At 35.9% G+C, this 10,470-nt stretch overlaps 1 protein-coding gene across 4 annotated transcripts in view; it reads left to right on the plus strand.

Annotated features, from left to right (window-relative positions):
* ZFPM2 (zinc finger protein, FOG family member 2) overlaps positions 1-10,470 on the plus strand; it is a 465,431-nt gene that overhangs the window by 227,700 nt on the left and 227,261 nt on the right. For all 4 annotated transcript variants that reach the window (XM_032251596.1, XM_032251604.1, XM_032251622.1 and 1 more), the window contains one exon: positions 2,056-2,174. In XM_032251596.1, the coding sequence (XP_032107487.1) occupies positions 2,056-2,174 (119 nt within the window). The remainder of the gene's footprint in view (positions 1-2,055; positions 2,175-10,470) is intronic.

Consider the following 10,470-nt stretch of genomic DNA (forward strand, 5'->3'; position numbering starts at 1 on the left):
GATGGTATGCCAGAATAAAAAAAGTTGGAGAATGTGTATATGTCTTCATTTGATGTGTTCTTCCATTTTTAGTGTATTTTTCAAGTGGGAAAGAAAGAGTGTGAGAAGAAGGGAGAATGGAAGTGTCGTCCCTGAATTTAAATTTTTGACTGGGAACATGGAATTGTTATTAACATTGCATCTTTATTGCTCAGATATAGATAAATTTAAATTTTACAATGGGTGCAATTTAGCCATTGCCAAAATATTTTAGCTGATGATAGTTTATATACTTTAGTTTTGGTTTTCAGAATAAGCCCTAATGAAAACATGAAAAATGATGTCTGGCGTTTAAACTATTAAAAGGAGGTGACACTAAATAGAGAAATAAAGAAGAGATATAACTGAACTCAGGTTGACAGTATTTCTTTTAAAAAAACATGAGATTGAATCTATGTATTTAAAGATAGCTACTGACTTGAAAAGAAGCTAAGGCCAGATTAAGGCAACAATTTTATGTTACCTGTCATGAGATATATTTAGAAAACGTAATTACTGAATATATTCTATTTTCCTCAGCTTTCTAGTGTATATGGATTTTCATTTACATTTAAATTGGTGCAAAAGTAATTGCAGTTTTTGCCGTTATTTTTGACCAACCTAATATTTTTTTCTATTTCATTACTTCCCACTCTCATGTCTGCTGTTGATCAGGCTGAAAAAGAAATAACATTTAAAAACAGCAAATTATATTATTGAGATAAAAATTTTAAATATAAACATTTTAGGCTGGTGTGGTGGCTCATGCCTGTAATCCCAGAACTTTGGGAGGCCGAGGTGGACAGATTACAAGGTCAGGAGTTCGAGACCAGCCTGGCCAATATGGTAAAACCCAGTGTGTACTAAAAATACAAAAATTAATAAGGCGTGGTGGCAGGTGCCTGTAGTCCTAGCTACTCTGGAGGCTGAAGCAGGAGAATCACATGAACCCAGGCGAAGGTTGCAGTGAGGCAAGATCACGCCATTACACTCTAGCCTGGGTGACACAGCAAGACTCTATCTAAAAAATATAAACATACACACACACACACACACACACACACACACACACACACGTATGTGTGTATATATATTATATATATAAACATTTTAGTATTGTGATATGGCATGGTAATACCCTTTGGGAAATAAATATCCTAGATTTAATTATTTTAAAGAGAGGCTACAAGTCCTGATTGTGATTTTTCTTTTTCTGCCTATCTCAAATAACATTTAGGCTATTGGCCATTTTTTTGTTGTTGACATTTGAGGCCCTATTTTATCTATTTGTATATCACTCCATTCATTTACTTCTTAAGCAAGCATTTAATGAATTCCTACTTTATGCAAGTGTGTATACTATCTTTACTTCCTGTTTTCCTTTAATGATTCCAAAATATTACTCGAGTAAATAAGAGGAGGAAGACCTTCCAAAACTGGTTATTTCCAAAGCGCTTTTGTCCATACTCCTTTGGCAACATAGAATTCTATCCAATATACCAAATACAGAAAAACAAGTAAAAACTTTGTCTAAACATTTTTTTATTTGAAAAACATGCCTTGCTATATATTGTACATATAGCCAATTTATCTATTGAAACTGGTAGTAATTTCAGAAAATTGCCAAGTACTTCAAAATTTCTCCACAAATTGTTGTCCAAGAGTCTCAAATAAATACAAGAATTTTAACGCAAAATGATTGTCCTAATGTTTCTTGTCTATCTGTTTTGGCATTGGATCAGCGCTTTTTAAGGGAGTGTTATTGTTTCCGGTTCTTAAAGACTTAACTAAAAAGACTTGACTTCAGTAGATGATGCGTTTGAAAAGGTGCAAGGAAGAAATTTGTACTAAATTTGAATACAGTTATAAGGACAAGTTTTATTTTCCTCTCAGGATGAGTTGTTTTTCGGACAAGCATAATTCTCTTTATGTGAATCCTGAGAATATTATGTGTGTTAAGCAAACACATAAAAAGAGGTAGCTGCTATTAAGGCATGAGTGGAAGTACTCTAAACACTTCTGTTTCATTGTCTGCAGGAGAGCTGGAGGTGTTTCAGAAAGATGGGGAACGAAAAATTCAGAGTCGGCAGCAACTTCCGGTGGGAACAACCTGGGGGCCGTTTGCTGGGAAGATGGACTTGAATAACAATTCTTTGGTATGTGGATGTTCCAAGATGGTTAATATTTTGTCATTGACTATTAATATTTTGTCATAGCTCAGAAATTATCTCTGCTTGTTTTCCAATGAAATCCCTAAAAAATAACCATTTGTTTTTACTACTTCATGGATGGCAAAACTTGAATACTTTTCAAGTGGTTTGTGTCTTGACAGTAATATACACAAAATTTAGACGGAAACAGGTTACTCATACTAAATAATGGCTAGTGAGGTAATATATAAAGTTATTGCTTTATCTGCCTAGCCAAACTAAGACTGCTCACATTTAAAAATATATACAATTGCCTTTATTTTTCAGATGACACAAGTTGTCATACATTACAGGTTTACATGAAGGACAAGAAATAAACAACTTTGTTATTCCTTGGTAATTCTGTTGGTACCTTTAAAAGCAGGGATGAATGATCAGCATTATCATTTTGTTGTTTTTTTATAAAAGTTCTGAGAACAGAAAATCTATCTCTTGGTATGATTATATGGATTATTGATTAAATAGATATTGTAAAAGTAATGGAGGCCAGATGTAGTGGCTCACGCCTGTAATCCTAGCACTTTGGGAGACTGAGGTGGGTGGATCACTTGAGATCAGAAGTTCAAGCCAATCTGGCCAAACGTGGCAAAACCCCATCTTTACTAAAAATACAAGAAAAAATTAGCCAGACATGGTAGCTGGTGCCTGGAGTCCCAGCTACTTGAGAGGCTGAGGCAAGAGAATCCCTTGAACTCAGAAGGCAGAGTCTGCAATGAACCGAGATCATGCCACTGCATTTCAACCTGAGTGACAGAGCGAGACTCCATCTCAAAATAAATAAATTAATAAAAATAATAAAATGTAAAAGTAATGGAAAGGTAGGTCGTTTGGTTACATTTAAACTTTATTTCTTAATCGGATATATTAGTTTGCTATTCCTGCCTCAGCAACTCACCACAAACTTTGTGCCTTAAAACAATATAAACTTATTATCTTGTAGTTATTGAAGTCAGAAATCCAAATTGGGTGTCGCTGGGCTAAAAGGAAGGTGTCTGAAGGGCTTAGCTACTTTTTGGATGCTTTATGGGAGAATCTGTTTTCTTCTTTTTTCAATTTCTCAAGGCTGCCCATGGCCCTACCCTTGTAACCCCAGTTCCATCTTCAAAGCCACCAGGGGCTGATGGGAGTCTTTCTCCCATCCACATTCCTTCTCTGACTCTTCTGCTTCGCTTTTACACATTTAAGGACACTTATGATTACACCGTGTCCACCTGGGTTATCTAAGCTAATTTCTCTATTTTAAGGTCAGCTGATTAACACTTTCAATTCCATTTGCTTCCTTAATTTCTCTTTGCCAATGCAAAGAAATGTTCACAAGTTCTAGAGATTAAGATGTAAACATCTTTGCAAGGAGCTATTCTGCCTACTACATGGGATAAAAGAAAAACAATAGCTGAAAACCTCTCTTATAGTAAGTGATAATACAGGTGATGAAATTTGGGAAGAAAAATGTTTCATATTCCTTAGAGGAGCCAGACATTTTATAAGCATTCATTCTAATGAAAGTCCTTCTCTCTAAATGCTATTTATGTAGGAAGAGTCTTGTGACTTTTAAATGACTCTATCTATGCTATGGGGACATAAAAACTCCCAGAGCGGTTTTGACAGATGTACTGAGTTCAGCATCATTACATTCCATTTTCAATTTATTACATGAAGGAAATTCCTTCTTTTTTTTTTCCATTTATTTTATTGCATTTTAGGTTTTGGGGTACATGTGAAGAACATACAAGATTGTTGCATAGGTACACACGTGGCAGTGTGATTTGCTGCCTTCCTCCCCATCACCTACATCTGGCATCTCTCCCCTTGCTATCTCTCCCCAACTCCCCACCCCTCACCGTCCCTCCCCTATTTCCCCCCAACAGACCCCAGTGTGTAGTGCTCCCCTCCCTGTGTCCATGTGTTCTCATTGTTCAACACCCGCCTATGAGTGAGAACATGCGGTGTTTGATCTTCTGCTCTTCTGTCAGTTTGCTGAGAATGATGGTTTCCAGGTTCATCCATGTCCCTACAAAGGACCCAAACTCATCGTTTTTGATGGCTGCATAATATTCCATGGTGTATATGTGCCACATTTTCCCTATCCAGTCTATCGTTGATGGGCATTTGGGTTGGTTCCAGGTCTTTGCTATTGTAAACAGTGCTGCAATGAACATTCGTGTGCACGTGTCTGTATAGTAGAACGATTTATAATCCTTTGGATATATACCCAGTAATGGGATTGCTGGGTCAAATGGAAGTTCTATTTCTAGGTCCTTGAGGAATCGCCACACTGTCTTCCACAATGGTTGAACTAATTTACACTCCCACCAACAGTGTAAAAGTGTTTCTGTTTTTCCACATCCTCTCCAGCATCTATTGTCTCTAGATTTTTTAATGATCACCATTCTAACTGGTGTGAGATGGCATCTCAATGTAGTTTTGATTTGCATTTCTCTGATGACCAGTGATGATGAGCATTTTTTCATATGTTTGTTGGCCTCATGTATGTCTTCTTTTGTGAAAACATTGATATATATGGATCTCTGTTTATTCAGTGCCATGTGGATGTGACAGAAGTTGTTGGTTCAACTAAAAATAATGATTAGAATAAATAGTAAACATTTGTGTTACCAAACTTTTAAAGATCTCAGGGATGTATTTCTTACTTCATATATTCATGTATTTATCCTTAAAAGGATGAAGTAGGGGTTTTCTCATGTATTTAAAGACCAAACAAGTTGACTGTAGTCCAGGCTAACTAATTAATAATCTGAGCAATTTGCTCTAGGTGGACCAGTGCAGCTACTTCAAAAGAGCTTTGTGATATGGCCACAAACTGCAGGCCTCAGTTGGTTGAGTTGTATTAACAGATTCTATTGATTCCTTTCGGAGAGCGATATTAACTATGCCCATTTCTCAAGCTAATGAATGTTAAGAAAGGCTGGGGAAGGATTGTCTAAACATCAAAGGTTGAATTAAGTGTTATTCTGATTTTATCTGGGAGTTTCTATTTGTCTTGTAGCATTGCTTACTAAACATTTTAAGCTATATCATATTTATCTTATTTATCACAGTGTTTCAGATACCAACACAACCTTTAGTCATTTGTCTGATATTCCTTCAAAAGTGCACTGACAGTATATCAGCTATAGCTGATGTGCAACATGAACATTTTTTGGTTTACTGTATTAAAAGAGTGCATTTACTAAAATGCTATTTTTGATTAATCTTGCCATTACTATCTGCATGAATACAGAATGGTATAAGAATGGTAGTTTTCTGATGTTTTTACCATATGCTAAATCGTGATGGATCGAAAATAAACCTGTCTGAGAAAGTTTGATTTTTTATTGAAATAATTGCTGATTTTTAGAAGGTGATGTCATTTTGCTTTTTTAATAGTTCTATATAGCTCTAAAGCTATTTTATGACATATTTAATATTACTCTAGGTTATCAACAATTGGGTAATGGGTGATAATTATTTATCAAAAACAATTTAATACTTCAGTTTTCTTCTTTTGTCTTAGGATTTAAATATCAAATTATTTTATTTAGTTAAAATACAGCAGTTTTCTTTATTAAAATTTAGTTACTTCACTAAAATATATTTTCAGATGTTTTTCTTTTGAAATAACATCCTCTTCCAGAATTTACTTCTGAGCTTATATCATTAAATACTGCTAGTAGTAGTATTCCTACTACTGTTACTACTGTACATCAAATTGACTAACATATATGGCTGGAAAATGGAAGTAAATTAGCCCACTTAATCTCCAAAGAAACTGTGAATTTGGTTCTATCATAAATCATATTTTATGGATAAGAAAATAAAAACTCGCACTTCTGATTCCAGAATCTGCTTTTTTTTTTTTTTTAAAGAGTATGCCACACTACCTTCTCAGTGTAACATCTGTAACATGATTTGAGCATGATAAAATTGTTGGTGATTTCTTAACATGAATCCTAAATTTATGAAAATCTCTGAGAGGAAGTGTGCAAAAATTACAAATATACCTTTTTTCCCTGTTGGGCAAAATATTTGTTATGTAATTAGACTACTTGAGCAGTTAAAACATAATTCAAAGGCTTCTGCAATTTTGTTACATCTTCATAATTTGGACAGTATTATAATATGTATTTGATATTATAAACATTCCTTATAATAAAATGTATAGTCTACTAACCCTTCCCTACCCAAACTTGAATCAAATTTGGATTAGCATACTCTCTTAAATTGCTTATTCGCCAACTGATGTAATGTTACTCTGCTCAAACTCATGGTGTTGGCTTGGGAGATTCAGCTCACTAATTAATCCAACACAGTAATTAATTGAGTCGCCATGCCAGATGTCAAATCCTTTTTATATCTTTCAAGTCCCCATCTTGAAGTACATTAGCAATATGCCACCTTCTGCAGGAAGCCTTTGCAGACCAGGCATTTAGATGTATATAGAACATTTTAAGAAACACAGAAACACCAAACAAATTGGTTTGACAAAAAGTTGTTCTTGGAATTATGTAACACCCTGAACATAGAAATAGAGCCTCTTTTGTCCACACCTTATTATCTGGGTAGATACTTCATGCTTTAAAAGTTTTATAATAGCAACAGCAGCATAGGAAATACTTTGAATGGGCCAGATACTGGTCAAAGTGCTTTACATGTTTTGTATCATATTTACTTCTTACACAAGTGCAAGAGAAGGTAATGTTTATCTCCTTTGTTACAGAGGAGTAAACTGCTACTTTGGGAAGTTAAATAACTAGCCTAAGGTCAACTCCATTCCACAACTCATGCTCCAGTCTTAGAAATGTTTTTTGTGATATGTAATAAGAATATTGCCCAGCTTACAGAAATTTTGGACTAAATGAGATAGCATATGTGAGTTATCCACAAATTTCAACTACTATTACTAGTCATTAATCTGTGGAAGTGAACTCATTGAAATATTTTAGGCTTAAAGCAAAAAATACTCTTTAAATTAAACAAATAATACTATAGACCTTGGCGTTTAGGGATTTTACATGCCTAAATTTGACTGTTTGCCAAGGGCTCTGTCTTAGGATTCTCCAGAGAAACAGAAAAACAGGATGTGTAGGTGTACAGCCAGAGAGTTCTTTTTCTTTTCCTTTTTCTTTTTTGAGACAGAGTCTCACTCTGTCGCCCAGGCTGGAGTGCAGTGGCGTGATCTCGGCTCACTGCAACCTCCACTCCTTGGGTTCAAGTGATTTTCCTGCCTCAGCCTCCCAAGTAGCTGGGACTATAGGCACATGCCACCACACCCAGCTAATTTTTTTATTTTTAGTGGAGACTGGGTTTCACCATGTTGGCCAGGCTGGTCTCAAACTCCTGACCTCAGGTTATCTGCCCACGCCAGCCTCCCAAAGTGCTGTGATTACGGGATTGAGCCGTTGCACCTGGCCTTAGACAGCGATTACTGATAAGGAATTGGCTTGCCAGTAATGATGGTTGGGAAGTAGAGAATCTGCAGTATTCAGTCAGGTGAGAGACCCGGGATAGTCAGTACAGATGAAGTTTGATAGCAGTCTTTGGGATATTTCCTCCTGCGTAGGGAGGCCAGCCTTTTTGCTCTATTCAGGCCTTCAGTTGATTGGGTGAGGCCCATTCACGTTTTGGAGGGCAGTCTGTTTTACCTAGAGTTCACTGATTTAAATATTAATTTCATTCAGAAGCGCCCTGTGAGTTGGCACATAAAATGAACCGTCACAGGCTGCAAAGGTCTGCACTACCTAGCAAGTTTTGTTTTTTTGAGGTATGACCCTGTACCCCTGAAACAATTGTTATCAGTGAGTGGCCCCAGTGTTCCTTCCAGCTTCTCAACTCATATCTCAGAAATAACTTATATTTAATACTATCATGGTAGCACAAACTTGCTGTTTTTGAAAGTTTTACAATTTTGTTCATTGAAAAAAAAAAGGACTAATGACAAGGAAGAAGTTTTAAAAATCACCTTCAGTTCTGATCAATATCTGGTTTGGATGTATCTTAGAATCAATATCTGGTTTGGATGTGTTATGTTTATATGTTGCACCTTGGAAGTTTTCCCCCGTATTCTCCCAAGGACGAAGATCCTTGCAGTAAACTGAATCTCAGCTGTGTTAGTGTGTGGTAGTGCTTAGTAAGTATCAAGCCTCAGTGATTGGGTGTCTGAAATTTAAATGGCATTTGCCCTCTCTTGCTTTTAAATATATCAACTATTGACAGCTAACTATTCTGATTGGATTCAGCCAACTGCCAGAATCATACAACATACATAGTTAATTAAATAGAAAGCCCAATATTACTTACAACATAATAATAAACATCACAATCTGTTAAATTCAACAAATGAAATTTGATACGTAAATCCCATTTTAATTCTGTTCAATCAGAACAAAACTTTGTCTTATTTTCCCACAGGATATTTGTGAGATTGAATTTTTTAAATGAAATATTCATATAAAGGGCACTATAGATATCTTGTTGACCTAAAAATGAAATGATATGTGTATCAAATTGCATCTTAGAAGTTTTAAGATAGTAATCTTTATAGAAATGTGGTTGAGGAAAGAATGAGAAATTCCTGATCTACATGCTTAGAATTATTAATGCTTTTATTTCTCCCTTTGCATATTTATCCCTTCCAGTATTCATCTTTGATCTTAATCATTGCTAGAGTCTTCAAGCTTCATACTGTACATATCCTGTAGCAAATATATCTCTGCCCATGTTTCCAGCATTCACCTCTATAGTGAAAGGCTGCTCAGTGAGCACATCTATGAGTTTTCTGCCTGAGCGCTTTTTTCCAGCCTCAAGATCAAACTTCCTGCAAGCTGGGAGAGCTGACAGAGCTGGAGATTTCCTATTCCCAACGGTTATCCTCAAACAACAATGGACCGAAAGTTGGTGGAATGACACCTCCACTTCCCTTCCTCTTGGTCAGGATATAAGATGTGTTCTATATTGTCTATTAGAGTTTGGTAATAGAATTGAGCTCTGATTGCCTTGATAGTGAATATTTTTTGGACCTTTTCCCTTTCCTGCTTACTTCCCCACAACCTTACTGGAATTTTCTGGGATCAACTTCCCAGGAAACTACTTGTACTTGGGTAATCTTCTGGGGACTCCATACTAAGACAGCCTCTAAGATGTAAAAATGAAATAAATTTGAAAGCAATGTCCAAATTATTCAGATTCTAGAGGACATAGAATTATTTAATCTTTATTATTCAATTTTGAACCTCTACTACTGGCACATAATAGATATTCAATAAATGCTCTTTAAAATAAAAATCTAATCGAGTTGAATTCACTTATCAGGGACATTCTCAGTGACTCCACCCATATTCTCCATCTTTCCCATCTCATAAATTATTGGCATAATTTATAATTTTGCTGAGGCATGACTTTTTGTTGAGCTTCAGGTTTCATTGATGTTGACATTGTGAATGATATCTTCCTTCTTAATATTCATTTTAATCTGGGCTCAGGACTACCATACTTTCCTATTTTTCATATCTCTCTGGGTCTTGGCTCTTTTTAATTTAACTGTAAGTGTTTTCCAAAACACTTCTGGTCTTTCTTCTCTTCTCCCTCTGTTCCCAATGCCTCAGGGAGCTTATCCACTTGTAAAGCTTCAGCTACTAATTTACAAATGACATTTAAATAAAAAAAATCTCTAACCTTGGCTTTTTACCCTTTCTCTAATAGCACTTTTCAGCTGTTTTGGAAGCCTTTTCCATTTAATTCCTCCAACTAAGCATTCACAAAGAGGGTTTATTCCTGTCTCCACAGACAGCCTCTCTTCTCCCTGACTTCCTGCTTCTAGTCACCTTTAATCCTAGCCTTCTGGCTCTCCTTTCCTGCCTCCACAGGGAGTCCATTCTCTTAGTTACCCCATGTCTTTTCTGCATTTCTGCCTCTCCTACTCACATCTCAAATGGTGTTCATACACAGTTACACATACCCATACCTGTCCTGAACGCAAAACTACAACTAGAGTAGTCACTTACCTCACGTGCTTAAAATCATTCTAAAGGAAATGAGAATATCCCCATTTTTAGGCTTTAAAAAGGCCTTTGTGATACTCACCTCCCCAGCTCTGACCCCTTTTCCACTTGTTTGTAAACTTTAGTCATTCTGAACTAACTGTGGTGCCCTGAATGTACATCCATCTATCTTTCTTTCTCTTTCTTTCTTTCTTTCTTTCTTTCTTTCTTTCTTTCTTTCTTTCTTTCTTTCTTTCTTTCTTTCT

Source organism: Sapajus apella, unplaced genomic scaffold (genome assembly GCF_009761245.1).
Source record: "Sapajus apella isolate SASKATOON/1434 unplaced genomic scaffold, GSC_monkey_1.0 scaffold3, whole genome shotgun sequence".
NCBI classification, from domain to species: domain Eukaryota; kingdom Metazoa; phylum Chordata; class Mammalia; order Primates; family Cebidae; genus Sapajus; species Sapajus apella.